At 49.4% G+C, this 19,353-nt stretch overlaps 1 protein-coding gene across 1 annotated transcript in view; it reads left to right on the top strand.

The window, feature by feature from the left end:
* Window positions 1-19,353, top strand: part of MYH11 (myosin, heavy chain 11, smooth muscle) — a 140,497-nt gene that overhangs the window by 82,791 nt on the left and 38,353 nt on the right. Inside the window, exons 6-11 of the mRNA XM_015561293.1 lie at window positions 779-799; window positions 2,985-3,077; window positions 6,034-6,097; window positions 7,964-8,062; window positions 10,841-10,984; window positions 17,203-17,298. Coding sequence (XP_015416779.1) covers window positions 779-799; window positions 2,985-3,077; window positions 6,034-6,097; window positions 7,964-8,062; window positions 10,841-10,984; window positions 17,203-17,298 — 517 coding nt within the window. The remainder of the gene's footprint in view (window positions 1-778; window positions 800-2,984; window positions 3,078-6,033; window positions 6,098-7,963; window positions 8,063-10,840; window positions 10,985-17,202; window positions 17,299-19,353) is intronic.

Below are 19,353 nucleotides of genomic sequence, written 5' to 3'. Positions count from 1 at the left end.
GGCACCTGCCTCCTGCAAACAAACACAGAATGCCCAAGGCCCTGAGCCATCCTTGGCATGCCGTGTAGTGAGAGAGAGCTGCAAGGTTTGCAGGCCAGTTAACTGCTGCTTCCACTGCCTTTGTCTCCCCTAGAACAGTACAAATAAGAAAGAATAATCCTGATGGGGGAGGCTAGGGGACTGTCTTGGGCGGGGGGAAAAAATGGACACATGCGAGTGCAGCGGTGGTGGTGGTGGGAGCCTCTCCTGCCTCCATGGCAGTGCTAAGGATGTCCGACTGCCAACTTAGGCCCGCTCCCCATGGGGAGCGGGCCTAAGCTGGCATGTGGACATCCCCTGAGGGCTCCTGGACTGCAAGAGGGTGCAGGCCGGGCTGAGGGATCCTGCCCCCCAATACACGGATTTTCATGCACTGGGCCTCTAGTTCTTTTAATAATAACAATGGATCTTTATCCAGTGCCTGCTGGGTGCCAGGCCCTTCTTTCTCAGCACATGTAAACATAGCCCAGACAGTCTCTCATCCGATACAGTCTCAAAGATCCCACCACAGCTGCTGTAGTTACCAAAACCTTTGAAATGTTTGGGTCAATAAGATGTTAGACATGGGAGTGAGCAAACCTGAGAGAAAGAAACAGAATCGCAGAAGAGCTGCTGCAGTCCTGGTTATCTTGGGGAGTGCCGGCCGCTGGGGGGACTGAAAGCAGATGTCTCCAGCCCTGATGTACGTGCGACTGAAATAACACTGACGTTTGTTTTATACTGTATTGTTCAACTGCAGCAAGGCCCATCTCTTGCCTACGTGAGTAACTGGGAGTGTTTTCCTGGTGTGTACGGGAGGCACGGAGTGTATTTAGATCTGCATGGTCCTGTTGCACCCACTGAGCCCCGTAGCTGATGGTAGAATGGGCTAGGCCCCCGAGGTTCACCACCCAAACCAACAAACACACCCAAATACTGTCCTGTGGGTGTCCGATGCCAGCGCGGGGTGTGGGGGTACAGTGGCCACCCGCAGGACTCCCACTGGCATCCCCAGAGTCATCCTCCAACACGTAATGGGTTTCCCCGGTTCAGAATGAACCCTCCCCACCCCACTCCCCACCAACGTGCCCACCACCAGTCCCCCAGCCTGGACCGCCCTAGAGATATCGATCCCGTCTGGTTGAAGGCTTTAGGATTGTCTGGCCCTGAAGCTTCCCTGGCTTGACTGACAGTCAGTAATGGCACCGCTATGGCATGCCTCCTCCCTGCCATCATCCTACATTTCTCCCCGAGCCCTGCCCCCTGGCACTGGTGTGTCTTCGTGCATGCGTGTGCAGTGTGTCTCTCTCCTTGCATGCTGGTTGCTTGAACTAAGGCTCCCAAGACGGGGGTCTTAGCGGTTGCGATGCACTAGCTTTGGTGGCAGGGTAAGGCCCCAGCTATGCGACATATAACCGGGTCTTGCTCGGACCTCTGCGTGTGTAAACTCATGTCTAACGCAGAGCTTGTGGGGGGCTGGCATGTGGGGTTCAGCCTGGAAGAGACCTGCAGGGGATCACACTCAATCCATCTCAGTTAGACCCTGGGCCGCAGTGTCACGGATGGATCAGGAGAGTCAGGATTCTAGTTGGGATCTGCTCCCGCGTGACCTTAACCAAGATGCTTACCGTCTCTGGGCCATAGTCTCCTCCGTAAAATGAGCGGTTTGGACCAGATCCCCATGTCGAGGGCTCTCCTGAGAAGGACCTTTTGGGCCCACCAGCTGGACTTGCCATTCTAGAAAAGGACTTTTGTGTGGGTGTAGGGATCCCAAGTTTATGTGGACGAAGTGATCCCTGTAGACCTCCCCACCAGCCAAGGAAAGCTCATCGCTCTCATCATAAATTTCCACAAGCCCCGATTCCGGGACACTCGTCCCACTATGGCTGGGGTTTCACAGAGATGACCCCGTGGTTTCACCTCCTTTGGGGGCTGCAGAGGAGGAGGCATATGGATAAACACACACAAACAGCAGCTTCCTGTCGTGTCCCTTTAGGGACAGCTGCCCTGGTGTGCAGAGGAGCAGCAGAAAGCTGGCACTCCCTCCCTTTCCCCCTTTAGAACTTCCCCGGCTTCTTCTTAGCCCAGCCCTGCTGCCCTGAAAAAAAAAGAGTGGTTGGGGGACAGGGACATCAGCAGACGGAACCAGGAGAGAACCCTCAGCACCCACCACTCCCAGCGAGACCTGGACAAGAGCTTGGACAGGGAGGCCTCCGGGCCAGGCTGCCGCCGCCACGGTTTGGGGCTAGGCAAGGAGCAGCTCCTCGCTTCCCCGCATCACTTACCTCCCTGGCCCTTTGCTGCCATGGTTAACCACGTGACTGCCTTGTGCACAGAGCCCCTCGGGGGGCCGGTGGGCTGGTCCAGCCTCCGCTGCATTTAACCTGCTGAATGGAGCTCAGGAACCCGCTTTGAAGCTTTGTTCTGCGGTCGGTTAGAAGCGTTCCGGTGGGTTTTGCACATTCCTTATGTATCTTCCCCGGGGGCCTTCCGGAAACGCGTCCCACAAAAGGAGACATTGCAACTTACCAAAAAACCGCACTAAAACCATCAGGAGTGGTTTAGCGTGAAGATGGCTGCTTGTTAAGCATAAACAGCAGCAGCAGTGCCGTGGGCAGTGGAGCAGGCTGCTCACCTCCATGGGGCGCCCTGCACTGTGATGTACATGACATCCCCGCTGTTGTGTGGTGCGAAGTTCTGATTGGCTTGGATGCTGCAGGCATGAGCCCGCCACTAGGAAAAAGTGGCCTCCTAGGGAACAGGGCCCAGCTACCAGCTCAGCCAGTCGTCGCTTCCGAAACCCTCAAGTAAATGTGGACATGAGTGTTGGGCTCTCAGACGGGGTAGGAGACAGGAGGGAGAGGACCTGTGGGGTAAGAGCTGAGTTTGGGGACAACATCCATCTAGGGTAGAGCTATCAGTGCCTGGGTCTCTCTCTCCAGTAACTAGATATGAATGAATTTTAGGGAGAGCTGGAAAAGCAGCTTCTGCAAGCTAACCCGATTCTGGAGGCTTTTGGCAACGCCAAAACAGTGAAGAACGACAACTCCTCGCGATTCGTAAGTAGCAAAGCCGTGTGGGTTTCGGGAAAAGGATCGGGTCCTGTGTTGCCATCTCTTGCCCGAGAAAGCCAAGTATGTGTTTGCAGGGGAGGCTGGGGTGGAAGGTATAGAGGCATAGGCCACATTTTGCTCTGTGTTTTCAGTTCTGTCGTGACCTTACAACCCTCCAGGGCTCCTGCCACTCCTTCCTTCATCCAGTATTCATTCAACAAATATTCATTGGGAATCTTTTGTGTATGAGGCACCCTGCTAGGCACTTGACATTCATAACTGGTTCTATAAATATTTATGAGCACCTAGTATGTGCTGGACACTTATATTCAATACTCGTTCATTTATGGGGCAAAACATGAATTGAGTACCTACTAGGTACCAGGCACATACATGCTTCATAAACATTTATTAAGCACCTACTGCATACAATCATTCTGGTAGGTATTTTTATGCATACCATTGTTAAATGTTGGGTTTTTTTTTATTTGCTCAGTTCATTTTTGTTAAGCACCTACTGTATAGCAGGTACTGAGCTAGGCTCACAGGATCATGGTGAACAATTCAGGTGTGGTTACAGCCCTCATGAAGCTTGTGGTCTAGTTGGGCAGCCAATAGTTAACAAGGCAGGAGGCGCCACCTTCCCGCACACACTTCCCCGGGCTTCAAAGGCATCTCCTTTCCACCTGAGCGCAAAGGGGACAGGAGAACCCTGAAAGTGGGTGTTTGATGACACCTAGAAAAATGTTGTTGCACAAACTAAAGCGTGGCTTCCATAGGAGAATCAGAAAGATACGTTCGAGTGGGGATTCTGAGGAAAAATTGAGGATTCTGGAAATCTGGGGGTGTGCTGATTGGGATGTCACATGACTGGGGGCCTCTGCTGATTTCCAGGGGCCCCTCTGAGCTGTCACGCGCCTGGGAGGGGACCCTGTGAAAACCTCTTGGTGGAAACCTCTGCTCTGTCCCCTGGAGCTGCTCTGCCCAGCACCCCTGTGTCCTCTACACTCACACGGCGGTCCCCAGCCCTGTCAGCCTCAAGACCCACTTTTTATAATAAATAACTCTGCAATGTCCCCTTTCCTTTCCCAAAATTAGAGTTGCAGATAACGTCCTACCACATCAGACGAAAGCAAATCAGCATGGTGCCTTTACTATAAGGAGAAGTAAAACAATTCATAACTGTGCATGTCAGCCTGTCCGTGCTCAGGCCAGAGGAGCTAAGCCAGCAGTTCTCAACCTGTGGGTCGCGACGCCTTTGGCGGTGGAACGACCCTTTCACAGGGGTCGCCTAAGACCATCCTGCATATCAGATATTTACATTACGATTCATAACAGTAGCAACATTACAGTTAGGAAGTAGCAACGAAAATAATTTTATGGTTGGGCCACAACATGAGGAACTGTATTTAAAGGGCCAGAAGGTTGAGAACCACTGACCTCAGCAGACACAGTGGGGCAGTCACACACCTGCATTTACCTCCAGGATCCTGGGGCCCGGAGGCAGCAAATGCAGGCCCACCGGGGGAGGTGGTCCGGGGACGGACTGATGCCTGGGACGGGATTTTCCGAAATACGCTTGGGAAAGCTCTGAACCAACGAACAGTTTGCTCTAGAAGGTCGCATGGCGGTGACATGCTTCTCCCCAAACAACATTTAACATGCCTATGTGTTTATCTGAAACAAGGTCAGGTTCCAGGTCAGCTAATTACAAACAGGCTTTTCACTTCCGTGAATGTCAGATGTCCCGTTGGAAAGTCACAGGGGACGTGGACAGCGCTGGCTGCTGGGATTCTCCCGGTTGTTGCAGGATGCTCAGCAGCCTTGGCCCCCGTCTGCTAAAAGGAGTGGCCCCCACCATCCTGTGACACCCCCATCAGCCACGCCCCCAGATGTCCACAGTCCTCATGGCAGATGTGCTGCCTCCACTGAGAAGCACTGCATTTGTGTGTCGCAAACCAGCGTAGAGTTAGTTTCTAGACATAAGTGAGGGCAAATCCAAAGTTAATGCCGAACGTGTGCTCCGCTCACCAGTGCGCATGCTTTCCTGGAAGGGAGGGAGGGAGGGGGGGCGGTGGCCCCAGGACCAGCAGGTTCTCTGTGCCAGCTGCCATGACTTTGGTCCGCCCAGTCGTTCTACTGTCCTACCTCCTGATGGGGAGAGTGAGGGTTTGGCCAAGACCTGAGCAAACCTAGGGGGCTGTGTCCACCCCGGTGAATACCTCCCACCATGTGCAGCGGGGTGGGTGGAAAGGATGCGATCTTTTGTCAGCTTTTGGAAAGTAGGTAAAGGCCTGGGGCGGAGGGGTGGTTTGGGGCCTCAGCTGAGGCAGAGGTAGGTGGGTTGGGCAAGTTCTCCAGGTTAAGACAGTTGATGAGCCCCAGGGCCGGGGGGCAGGGCCAGACCTGCCCAAACAGCCTCCGATGCAGGCCTGCTGGGATAGGCGGCTGCTGGAGTCCCTGTCCATGCTCACCCACCCCACAGAGGAGGTTGTTTTGCAACTGGATGAACTTGAGCCTGACTCCCTGTGGAGGACCCAGCACGTTTCTGGGTGGGCAGCGGGGAGAGAGGCCTCCAGCCATTGAAAGTGGCAAAACATGCCTCCTCCTGATGGCTCTACCCCTTAGGAGCACTAGGACATTGAGTGGCTCTCTCGGCCTCAGTTCTCCCACCTTTCAAATGGGGGTAGCTGTGACGGGCTGAAGGTCATGGCTAGAGCCGAGTGAAACTGACCTGTGAAAGTGTTTTATAAGTTCTGTAGCTCCGTAGGCCCTGGGTCATCCCAGCTCAGAGATGGTGGTTCCTTCCAACTAGTTCGTTCTGAGACTCTGAGGCTGTGGGGTCCCTCCCCCCCCAGCCCTTCGAATGCTCCCTGCCATCTCCCTGCCCACTTGCCTGCAAGAATGGGTAAGGGGCTGAGGCCGGGGAACTGACCATTTCCTGTGCTTTCCCGTTCGGCAGGGCAAATTCATCCGCATCAACTTCGACGTCACCGGTTACATCGTGGGAGCCAACATTGAGACGTGTATCCTTTGCTGAGCCTGGGCCCTGTGGGAGCCCCGCCCAACCAACCTCCTGCAGCGCCTGAGGGGGGCCCAGAAAGGCACCAGAGCTGCCCCTCCATCCCCAGGCTCGTGGGTTCCGTCCCTCAAAACCCTCAGACCCGGGGAGCCTTCTCCCTTAATTGCAGGCACTGTGGTGTGGCCGTCCAGGATTTGAACCCCAAATCGCCGGCATTTGACTCTGGGTTGGCCTCTCCCAAGCTGAGTGACCTTGGGCCAGTTATTCAACTTCTCTGTGCTGCACCAGTGAAGTGGGGATGGAAATAGTATACCAATCCCTAGAGGTGTGGGAAGAATAAAGTGAATTAACTTACGCGAAGCTCTCGGAACCAAGCCAGGGATAGGGTAAGGGCTGGCTGAGTCATGGCTAGTGTGTGAACTTCGCTCCATCCTTATCAAGCCACGGTCCAAGGCCAATCCCAGGCCCCCTGTTCTTAGAGAGCTGCTCTGTGACCAGCTCCAGCCCACAGACAGGAAACGGGCCGCAATCGAGCTTTCCCAGGGGAACGGTCATGCTGCACAGGCCGCACAGAGCGTCTCTGGAGAATCTGGATGGTGAAGCGGAGCCCAGTTAGAAGTTTCTGGACTTGGGGACCACCTCTGGGGTTTAGTAACTGATCAGCGTAGCAGCATTACAGGCGCCGCGCGGGCTCACGGGTATTACCTTTTCATGGCTGCTTGTGGACCGTTTGTTGGGCACTGACAGGACCCAGGGGAGTGTTGTGGTTGTATTCGGTGCCCAGGATAACAGGGTAGGCTTTGGAATGGCATGGGTCTGGGTCCAGGTCTCAGCTCTGCCATATGAGCTGCAGGGCTTGGGCGAGTCTCTTAACTCTCCAAGCCTCAGTTTTGCCACCTGTAAAGTGGGAATGATGGCGGCACCTACCTGTGGCGCTGTACTTGAATTGTGGTTGAATGAAATGATGTGCAGGGACCTTCACATGGTGCTTGGCCCGAAGTGAGCCTCTGATTCGTGTGGCTGTGGTTATGGTTAGTTAACCTTTGCTTAGAGCCCAACTAGAGGCTATTTATAATCTCTTTATTCCATCTGGTACAACAGCCCAGCCACCCATCTGCCCTTCCCCACCATCCTCAATGGTCTCCACGCCCAGCTGCCCACCCCCACCCGGAACCCCACCCCAGCCATAGCAGGACAGCTCCTCTTAGACTAACTGGCAGGGTTTGCAGTCTCTCTTCCAAGGCCAGTTCTCTGGGTCACGGTCACTCAAACCTGCCAGGGCTGGCACCCACTCTGTGAAGCCCAGCCCCTTGGCTTGGTGTTTTGGCTCCCACCTAGCTGTGCCCTCTCCTGGGAGATGTTCCTCCTGGCGCTGCAGTTTCTTTATGTGGAAAATGCAAATATTATTCATACTTACTTCCTAGGAGGGTTTGTGAAGCTTAAATGAGACAATGTGTGTAAAACAGAACAGAGATTACTAAAGCATAGAGAGGGTAATTATTTTTACTCTGTAGCATCTAAAGAAGGGGAGTTGGTGATGGTTGTTGGGGTCTTTGGACTCCTGTCTTTTATGCTATTCCTTTTCCCTCTGTTCCCCTCACTTCTCTCTGGGCTGGGGACTGTGGCTGCACCCAGTGGTCTCATTTTGCATCCCTGAGCCAGAACCAGAAGGTTAGCCCCGGGTGAGTCAGGGTGGGTGGCTTGACTCGACCCGTCAGTATGGCTCTTCAGAACCCTCTGGGCCGCCTTTCCCTGGTCCTGGAGGTTTTCCCTCCAGCACCTCATGCAACAGGGACTGGGGAAGAAGGTTGGGTTCCTGCAAAGAGCACACCCATGGTATCCCCAGAATTCTTAACTCCTCCCAAACCAGATCTGCTAGAAAAGTCGCGGGCGATTCGCCAAGCCAAGGACGAGAGGACGTTCCACATCTTTTACTATATGATCGCTGGAGCCAAGGAGAAGATGAAAAGTAAGTGACTGGCAAGGATGCGAGTGGGGAGGTTTCAGCCCTTCCCGTCACCATCATCCGGGGTCCGTTGATCAGCTATTAAAACAGCCTGAGATCCTTCCAGGGAAAGAACTGTATCTGTGGGTGGCAGATGCATTGTTCGTCATCTCCTTTCAGAGAGGGAGTGTGGCTTTTGTTCAGGTGTTCTCATTTACTGAGCACCTACTATGTGACGTAGACATCGAGTCCAATTAGGCATTAGATCATTAAGTCCAATTAGACCTGGAGACATCGAGTTCAATTAGACACAATCTATGCCTTCCAGGAAGGGAGAGAGACAATGGCTGTATTTGTCAGTTGATAAAACTTGCAAGTATATAAGATACAATGTTTTAAGGAATTTGGAGGGGAGGTGGGACTAAGCACTTTTCATTACGTATGTTTTAAAAGTGACTTTTGAAGTGGTCTTTGTAGGGCACAGGGTTTCACAAACTTTCTGAAAAGGACTAAATAGTAAATCGTTGAGGCTTTTTAGCAGGCCACGTGGTTTCTGTCACAGCTACTGGGTTCTGCCATTGTACACAATGGAAAAGCAGCCAAGGGCAACACATAAACCAGTGGGCACAGCTGTATTCCCGTAAAACTTTATTGACTAGGGAAAATATTGTTTTCCATAAAAAGTTTGTGCTTTCTGCCATTGGGAAGTGATACATTCTCGACCTGTAGTTTTCTACTAATTCTTAAAAGAATATATAAATCGCCTCGTTGAAAAAGGAACATACGAATAAATATAGGTACATGATACAGTCTACATTCTAGTGATAAGTTTAAGACTAAAACTTAGGAAAACAATACAAACTTTACTTCCCATTGTTTTTGTGCCCCCCTTTAGTTATTTAGGTTAAAAATTCGGTGTATTGCAATATGCCACCACTAGAGGGGGCAGTATTCATTGTTTCTTTTTTTAAATATATTTTATTGATTTTTTACAGAGAGGAAGGGAGAGGGATAGAGAGTTAGAAATATCGATGAGAAACACCGATCAGCTGCCTCCTGCACACTCCCCACTGGGGATGTTCCCCCAACCAAGGTACATGCCCTTGACTGGAATCGAACCCGGGACCCTTGAGTCTGCAGGCCGATGCTCTATCCACTGAGCCAAACCGGTTAGGGCCATTGTTACTTCTTGATGCTTGATGGTCTGGAGGAATTTTGGATTAAAGGGGGCATGCTGAATGGATGCTATACACCCACAAATAGGTAAATTAATATTTACAGTGTGGACACTATGGGGTGGCCCAGGGAGAAATGTTTACATCCTTTCTTCTCTTTAGCACCAAAGTCAACAGTTTGGTTGTTTGGTAACTTGGGTCCTAGTTTTGTGCTCTGTTGCTGGTCTTCCCGAAATTAGGTAAGGATGAGGCTAGCAGCTAAGATTCCAGGAACCATGTGTATTCTTGATGGTAGATCTTGCAAGAGGTTAGGTGTTTAGAGAAAATAAATTATTTTAAATGTATCCATAGTCTGGATAATGAGGTCTTGGCAAAGACCCAAATTCCTTGTGACTTTAATCAGGCATTTCAGTTAATCCAAGGGCTTGAGTTAACTGGTGTCTTGGGTCAATTTGACCTTGAGTTGATCAAGTAGCTTCCAAGTGACTTGACCCATGAAAGACCTCTGTTTTAAAATAAAAGTATCTCACTGACTTCCCTTCCCAGCCTAATTAAAGGTTGATCTGGAAGAGGACACTTGATGTCTTGGAGGGTGTTATAAAAGCAAGAAAAATAAGCAGTTATAAATTGGGGGGAGAAAGGGGTGGTGGCTGAGGTACAAAGGTATGTAACCATGACCTTACAGAAAACGATGTTAAATAGATGTAACCATAGAAGCAAGGAGTTGGCAGATGTTTTTGGCTAAAGGGCCAGGTAGTAAATATTTTAGGCTTTGCAGACCATACGGTTTTGTCACAACTACTCAACTCTGCCTTTGTGGTAGGACAGCAGCCAGAGCCAGTAGACCGGGAATAGAAGCGGCTGTGTTCCAATAAAACTTTATGTACAAAAACAACCAGCAGACCAGATTTGCCAACCCCTGACAGAAACCTTATCTACTGATTCAACTGGAAATAGCTGGTGGAGAGGGAGGATAGTGTAAGAGAGCCAGTCTTTATCCACCATGGTAGGAAGTCAATAGATAATCTCTAATTTGGACATATTCAGAAATAGCCTATTATATATGATATAGAAACATCACATTACATACAGTAAGCTTATTATGTGTAGAGATCATGGTAACTACCAGAAGAAACAGCTAAAAGAGATAAAAGCGGTTATTGTGGGGTAAGGTGAGAGTCGGAGAAGGGGTGGGACAGAGAATGGCATTTTTGTGATCAACCTTTTGGTCGTAATTGATTTTAAAAATTCATGTGTATATGTGATTTTATTTTATAAAATTTAATAAATGGATGAATAAAGAGTGGTCTAGCTTTCCAGACACCTGTGTTCCTGAAGTCAGGGTGCCTTTGGGCAATTGAGATAAAGGTGTCCCTCCTTCTGGGTCAGTGCAACCCCATGTCAGGGGTCCTGGCTTAGCCGGTGGAGCCAAGGCTGAATTTCAGGATACCCTGGGCAGTGCATAAACTGCCCCAACGTAGGAGGCCAGTGGTGACTGGAGAAGCCGTCTATGAGATGATGCAGAAGGAAGGGGACAGAAACGGTGATGGTCCAGACCAGATTCCAGTCTGCTGTTCAAAGTCGTTGTGTGCCTTCCTCACCACACCCCACCTCCCCCTCCTTCCAGGCGACCTGCTTTTGGAGGGCTTCAGCAACTACACGTTCCTCTCCAATGGTTATGTGCCCATCCCCGCCGCCCAGGACGATGAGATGTTCCAGGAAACCTTGGAGGCCATGGGCATCATGGGCTTCAACGAAGACGAGCAGCTGTGTAAGTCTTCACACCGTGAGGCGGGGGCTGCGAGGGGACCTGGATTCTTGCTCTCGGTTCCACTGGAATCAGCTAGGGGCTCTTCTCCGGTCAGGACACATTTCTGTTCTCTGAATTCCCCAACGCCCCTTCCCCCTAAACAAAACAGGAGAATGAAAATGAATATTACTGTAGGTAGTTTGTTGGTGTTTTTAAAAAGTGGCTGCATAAACGAGGGCTCTTTCAGTTACAAGTGACCCAAAATTGTCTTCAGCAAAAAGGAAAATGATTCACTCATAGAGCTGAAAAGTTCAGGGACACTGGTTTCAGGTATAGTTAATTCTAGGGGTGCAAAAGTTGTCTCTAGAACAGCCGTGGGCAAACTACGGCCCGCGGGCCAAATCCGGCCCGTTTGAAATGAATAAAACTAAAAAAAAAAAAAGACCGTACCCTTTTATGTAATGATGTTTACTTTGAATTTCTATTAGTTCACACAAACACTCCATCCATGCTTTTGTTCCGGCCCTCCGGTCCAGTTTAAGAACCCATTGCGGCCCTCGAGTCAAAAAGTTTGCCCACCCCTGCTCTAGAACCTGGTCTCTCAACAACCTTGACTTTAGGTAGGCTGCAGTGTCTTAGCAGCAAAATGGCTGCTGCAGCTCCAGCCCTTGCATCCTCTGGGTTTACGTCCAACAGAAAAGAGCACAGTGAATTCTCTGCTTGAGTTCCTCAATGGAATCTCATTGACTCTTATTGGTTGCCCTAGACCTGTGGTCGGCAAACCACGGCTCTCGAGCCACATGCGGCTCTTTGGCCCCTTGAGTGTGACTCTTCCACAAAATACCATGTGTGGGCATGCATGTACAGTGTGATTGAAACTTCGTGGCCCATGCGCAGAAGTCAGTATTTTGTGGAAGAGCCACACTCAAGTGACCAAAGAGCTGCATGTGGCTCGTGAGCTGCGGTTTGCCGTGCCGCAGTTTGCCGACCACTGCTAGGGTGATGTTGTTATACCTGAGCTACTCGTTGTAGCCAGGGTTGTGGAAAGCTCTGAGTAGCTTAGGTCTCTGTTCTGTTCTTGGACCTGGAAGTAGAGAGGTAGTTGGCTTCCTCAAGAACATGTGGGCAGAGGATATGGGACAGGGAATAATTGAGGTGGTGGGTTTATTCGGGCTCTTCCTGGAAAGCCAGATCAGATATAAGGCAGCAGTCAGATATCCCTCTCACAGACCGGGGCTCTCACAGTCCAGGACCCCTCCCTCCTTACCGCCTGCAGTGGAGGCCGGAGAGGCTCCCACCACCACCACCACTGCTGCACTCGCCAGCTGTGAGTGTGGCTTCTGGCTGAGCAGTGCTCCCCCTGTGGGAGTGCACTGACCACCAGGGGGCAGCTCCTGGGTTGAGCGTCTGCCCCCTGGTGGTCAGTGCGTGTCATAGTGACCGGTTGTTCCACCGTTTGGTTGATTTGCATATTAGGCTTTTATTATATAGGATGTCATCAACCACCGACCAAGAGACACACTTGCCCTTGAGAATAGGGCAGCTCAAAGAGATACCCTTTTCTCCACACTGTGCTTCAAGAAACACTTTTCCTACTGGGTTAGATGTGCCCCCGTGTTCAAGGTTATTCTCTTTTGGGATCACCAGGGCAGGATTGTGGAAAATTTCCCTTCCTTCCCACGCCCCTTTGGAGCCCCAGAATAGCGCTAAGGTTGCTGAAATGCAGCAATAGGGAGGGGCAGTTCCTCTTGAGATAAATTGGGGCCCAGAAAAAAGAAGGTTCCATGGGTCAGTTAATAAATGGACGGTGATTGTGGATTTTGGCCAGGGTTCCATATCAGAATCCAAGGTTAATGACCTGGGCTCTCCAAGAATAATTCATTTCATTTGGGACATGAATCAGTTTTGCTTCTAATCTTTTGCTTTAGACAAATGCAACTAATGACTCAGTACTTGCTATGTGCCAAGCATTTGCTAAATCCGCCCCCCTTTAGAATGTACCATGTCCAGTTTTATTTGAATAATAAAAAAAACTGGAACATACTAAAATATTGATTGATAGAGGATTTATTAAATTATTGTTTGACCTTATTAAGTAGAATGATGGGGCTATTTAAATTGTTTTAGAAAAACATTGGCTTATATGGAAATGCTTGTATCTAAAGTGAAGATATCAGGGGACAAAGCAATATACTAAGTGCTTTATATGCATTATTTAATCACAACAACTCTATGAAGTGGCTGCTGTTATCCCAATTTGCAGAGGAAACTGGGCACAGAGAAGTGAAGGAACTTGCCCAAGGACACACAGCGAGTTCCTGGTGGAGCTGGGACTCACTCTCGCGTCTTGTGGGCTCCCAAGCCCTATTTTGTGACTTGCTGTGCTCTGCGTTTGTCTGTGGGAAGGTGGTTTTTGTCCTTTAAACTCTTAAAATTCTTTGTCAGAGTCATGGTTTGGTACCCAGGGCTGGTGGAGCCTAGTATATTCTAAAATGCAGGCTCCCGTCATTATCGATGATGCAGAATCCCACCATGAGACATAGTTCCCTTCCCTGCTCCCTTCAATTTTTCAGATGACTTTCAAAGAGGGAGTAGCAGTTTGGCACCTTCTAGGTCATCAGCTCCTCTCTGGTACTTGCAAATCTCCCTTTTAGCCCCAAGAGTAGAGCTCAGGCCCCACACCTTGCTAGAATTTGATAACATTTTATTGTTATAGTTGCTATGTACTTATGGTAAGGGAAGCTCATTTTTTACTTAAGATAGAGTTAGTTTCCTATTAACATAAATCTAAAGAAAGAGAAGTAAGCGGATGTAAAGAAAAATGTTAAAGAAATAATGGAGCAGATAGTACGCAGGTAGAGCAAGCGTTAAGATGAGGGTGTGGGGATGATTGAGGTCCACAGGACATGGACTTAGACTATTCGCACATCAATCCCAGTTATAAATTTAGAGCTACTCCCAACCCTTCACAAAGAGGCTGAAGGAGAATGGGGGTGGGCGTAAGGGGTGAGGCTCGAGCCCTGGAGCTTCATAAGGCTCTAGGTGACCATGCCCCTCTGTTTCCCGGAGCTCAGTGAGGGAGGCATACTCACCCCAGGTCACAGAGAGCTAGCAACAGTTTAGGACTGGAATAATAATCTATATATATAAAAGTCAAGCAACCAGAACAACCGGTCACTATGATGCATCCAGCCGATTGGGGCCTGATCGCCCCTGCCCCCCACAACTGCCCGTGGCCCCTCCCCCTGGCGGGCCCTGCCCCCGATCCACCCCCTCTGCCTCTATTGGCCCCCATGGGGGCAGCCTGCCGACCCCACGCATGCACGAATTTGTGCACCGGGCCTCTAGTATGACATAATAGCAATAATGTTTATTGAGCACTGACCATGTTTAGGCACATTTAATCCTCATGACAGTCCCATGAGGTGGGAGTTTTTATGGCAAAACTTCAGGCCACACAGCTGCTAAGGGCAGGCCTGGCCACTGGCCCCCAAACACCCCCAGGCACAGACTAGATCCATTTCCCAGACTTCAGTCATTGATGCTACTTCCGGGTTCCATCTGTATTGTTGACAGAATATTTTTATGAAGAGGTGGATTTCTACAGCTCATCTGCTCTGGGCTTTGTCTTAACAATTTCTGTAAAATCACTAATTGAATGCCTTGGTTTTATTATTTCCAATAAATTAGAATAAATACCTAACTATTAAAATTTTTAATAAGTTTCTCATGCCACCTAAGATCACCTATCCTGTGTGCCCCTGGCAGGACACATGCCATGTGCTGGAAACCCACTGTTATGCCTCAGTAATGAAGAGTGGTGTGTTCGTTTCCTGTGGCTGCTGTAACAAGTCACCACAAACTGGGTGGCTTAAAGCAATGGGAATTTATTCTCTCTCAGTTCCGGAGGCTGGAAGTCCAAAATCAAGGTCTCAGCAGGGTTGGTTCCTTCTGGAGGCTGTTAGGGGGAATCCAGCCCATGTCTGTCCCCTGATTCGTAGTGCTGCCTGCCGTCCCTGGCGCTCCTCAGCCAGTAGGCACATCACTCCCATCGCAGCCTCTCTTGGCATATCACCTCCCGCTGTGTTTCCTCTTGTGTTTTCAGGGCACTTGTCATCGGATTTAGTGCCACCAGGTTAATCCAAGGTGATCTCATTTAAGATACGTAATTAAACCTGCAAAGATCTTTTTTCCATATAAGGTCACATTCCAAGGTTCCAGATGGACATATCTTGGGGGGGGGGGGGGTATTGTTAAACCTACTACAGGTGGCTGCCATTACTTAGCACCCACTGGGGCAGGCCCCTTGCTTGATCATCTCTCCTGACATAGATGTCACGAAGCAGGTGCTACTGTCTCCATCTCCATTTCGCAGATAGGGAAGCTGAGGCTCAGAGAGGCAAAGCCGGGGTTTGCACTAGGGGGGTGACGGGACGTCTGCCAGAATCTGGAGACATTTTTGGTTGTCATAACTCTGTAAGGGGAGCACTACTGACATCTAGTGGTTAGAGACCAGGGATGCGGCTAAACATGGTACAGCGATGCCCCTGCAATAAGGCCACGGTTGAGAAACCCTGAGTTAGGCTGCTTCCCTGGGCTCTGCAGGCCTGTCAGCGATCCCTAGTTTAGATCTGCCATTTACAAACCACCAGTATAGCACTGGACAGTTTACAAAGCCCCTTTCTTACATTATTGGTAAACGAAACTGCCTTAGCAGTGCCTGGTCCACAGCAGTGTTCACATTCTGCAGTGGTGATGGGAGAAAACGGGCGGGTGATCGGCCAGCAGCCAGGCCCTTTGCTGAGCTGGGCCTGGGTCCGTAAGGTATGAGGGCAGCTGTTGTGAAGGGCTGTCACCCCAGCTTGGCCCGAGGACCCAGAGAAGGCTGGCACTCTAGAGTTTATTCCTAGAACACAATGATTTCTTCTTGGAAAGTCCTAGGCAATCTGCACTGAGTTCATCTAAAGCCAGTCATTTGCATTAATCCTCCATCCATCCATCCAATCATCCATCCATCATTCATCTTCCTTCCTTCCATCCATTGTTCCATTCATTCACCCACACATACATACATCAGTCCATCGATTCCTCTGTCCATTATCCATCCATCAATCCATCCATTGATCCGTCATTCATCTTCTATCTATTATCCATCCTCCATCCATCTCCCTTGTCTCCCCATGTGTGTCTGGACCCTGGATTAGGCTTTGGGAATACAAAATACTGATAGGACAGTCTCCACTCTCCAGTAACCCATGGTCTTATGGGGTTTCAAACACAGAACCTATTTTAACAGTAACATGGCCTGAGTATGGAGTCGGAAGGATTCCAAGGGTCTGGGAACACAGTGTTTTGTCTGGAGACACCTGGACAACAAGTGGGGGAAATTTCCCCTTCTTCATCCTACCTTGAGCATCTTGCACACCCAGCCAGTATATGTTGGGAAATATAGAGTTTGGTTTTATTCCTTAAATAGCTTTTATTGACATACAGTTTACATGTAGGAGGTTGTGTATGCCATAAGTGTACATTTGATTAATTTTTATAGATTGAACACACCTGTGCAACTAGCTCCCGTTTTAAATAAGAGAACACCACCTGCTCCCTTACGTTCCTTCTAGCAGCTTCCCCCAGTCAAGAATAATTAATCTGATTCCTAACAGCATAGTTTGCCTGTTCTTGAACTTTTCATAAATGGCCTTATATGGTATGTTCTTGTTGCATTTGGTGTCTTTTTCTTTAGCACTTGTGTTTGTGAGCTTCAGCTGTTGTGTTGTTTTTAGTAGTAAATCAATCATTCTCCTTGCTACATAGCAGGGGCAGGGGCTGACAGACGTAAAGGCTAGATAGTAAATATTTTAGCCCATGCGGTTGTACAGTCTCTGTTGCAACTTTTCAACTCTGTCATTGAAGCATGCCAGTGAACGAGTGTGGCTGTGTTTCAATAAAACTTTATTTAAAATGGGAGGCAATGGGCTGGATGTGGTCCCTGGGCTGCAGTTTGCCAACCCCGGCTACCCAGTATGGTATTCCATTGTAGCACAGTTTTCAGCAGTCATTTGAAAATGTTTTTCCCCCTCATGAGCAGGGGGCTGGGGAAATTTGGCTTTCTCCTGGAAGCTCAGAACTGACTCTCTTTAGGAGAAAGGTGTAGCTGCCCAAGCATGTTTAGACACCAGACCTCCAGGGCACCGTGGTGTTGACGGCTGTGTGTTGTCTGCTCTCTCTCCTCCCCGCAGCCGTCCTAAAGGTGGTGTCGTCCGTCCTGCAGCTGGGCAATATCGTCTTCAAGAAGGAGAGGAACACGGACCAGGCGTCCATGCCGGACAACACAGGTGGGGCCTCCTCTCCCCAGGAACTGACGGCTCGGGTGCGGGAGGGAGGGTCACACTCCGTCTCTGGACGAGGTGGCTTGGGGCCTTCACAAGAGCTCAGCTATGCTATTTTCACTGACTTCTCTCTTTCTTCACACTTTTCACTGCTGACGTCCTACGGTGGGAAATGCTTGAACCAGAGTGTGGGAGAAAAGAACTAAGGGTTTTAGATCAGGGGGGATCCTGAGGGAGCATCAATTCGAACCCCCACACACATGTTCTGTTTAACATACTTTCCAGCACGAACTGTATGCCCGGCACCGAGATAGGGAGGGAAACAAGACAGGAACAGCCGTTTCTTACGGCACCTATGGTCCTGCGGGGGAGACAGACCTCACCCAAGCTTCCCAGCGAACAGTCGCCAGATGAAACAGGAGATGCCCATTAAACTTGAGTGTCAGATAAACAACAAATGCCTTTGATTCTAAGCATGTCCTAGGTAATGTTGGGGGATATAATTCTATATTCTGTATATATTATAATTCTGTAATGTAATTCCAATGCGAAAAAAGGTGTTTGTTGTTTAGCTGACATACAGGTTTAACTGGGCATCCTGTATTTTTGTGTGTGAATCTGACAAATAAGCAGCATTTTATGTTTTGAAAAGACCGCCCGGCTACCTCCGTGGTTGTTGGTGGCTGAGCCAAAAGGATAACATAGGTTCTCAGCTCCCACCGTGGCCTCCACACCAGCCGCAGGCTGCATATTGTGTTGCTTTTGCAACCCCCCGGAGCTTACCCTCCCTGAGACCCGTCAGAAGTTTCCTGTGTGTTACGCTCCCCAGTGTGGCGCGTTATAGGACTTAAGAGAAACCCCAAGGCACCCTTGCAAAGAGATGGGGAAACATCCTAAAACCACTCTAGTCTATCACCCAACTTGCATGTGCAAACTATCACGCAACACTAGTCTTCATGTTAACAAAGATTTTTTTTTTTTTAGAAAAAGCTTTTAAATGCAGAAATACACATATAACAAGAATCCACGAGCCCACCATCCAGAACTGACGTTTGAGAATGTTTTCTAACACGGCTTTGTCTTTAAAGTGAAACAGAGCCGCATAGATGTGCAAACACAGTGACGGCCCCTGTTCTCCCAGCTGCGTTCTCTCCCCGCGCCTCCTGGCGACCACAATTGTTCCTCACTACACTCCCTTCAGCCTCATCTTTGTACGTTCGCTCACACGTAGTGGAACGATATAGAAAGTTGCTTTGTGAGTGTTTTTATTTATATAAATGATATCACACTAAAGATATCATTCCCCGACTTGATTTTTTTTTCTATTCTATATTCACCATTGTCTAGATCAGGGTTTCTTAGTAGTGGCAAGACCTAAAGTGTCGACCAAAAAAGTTTCCAGACTTTACCAAATGTCCATCCCCTGGGGGCAAAATCACCCCTAGTTGAGAACCACTGGTGGGGGCGGGGGAGAGAGAGAGAGAGAGAGAGAGAGAGAGAGAGAGAGATCATCCTTTAACTTCTATATGGTATTCCATCTTATGAAAATACCATGGTATGTTTGTCTGCTCCCATATGAATGGGTTTAAGGTGTTTCCAATATTTTGTCATGACAAACAATGCTGAAGGAAGTCTCTTGGAATAGTGAGCAAGCATTTATGGAACAGTTGACTATATGTCAGGCCCTTTCCATAGCTTACCTCATTTAACCTGTTACAACCCCACAGAGCACCAAATAGCTGACTCGTTCTACAAGCCAAGAAAAACAAGACCCCAGGAAGTTGAAAGGCTTTTCCATAATCTTGGCTAGGACGTGGGAAGGGGCGAGGGCTTGAACCTGGAACATCTGGCCTTAAGCCCCCAGTTGGAGCATACCTCCATCCCAGCCTGTCATAGCCTCTGGGCGATACAGTGGGGGTGGGGTGACTAGTCACAGCCGTTCTCAGGACTTCTTTATGCCGTGTTCACTGCATGTGTTACACTCCCCAACGTGGCAAGTTACAGGAATCCATCTCTCCAAAACAACAACAACCAAAAAACAACAACAAAAAACACACCAAT

Source organism: Myotis davidii, unplaced genomic scaffold, assembly GCF_000327345.1.
Source record: "Myotis davidii unplaced genomic scaffold, ASM32734v1 scaffold1115, whole genome shotgun sequence".
Lineage (NCBI taxonomy): Eukaryota > Metazoa > Chordata > Mammalia > Chiroptera > Vespertilionidae > Myotis > Myotis davidii.
Note: the sequence above shows the minus strand (reverse complement) of the source record. Positions and strands in the feature narration are given on the sequence as shown.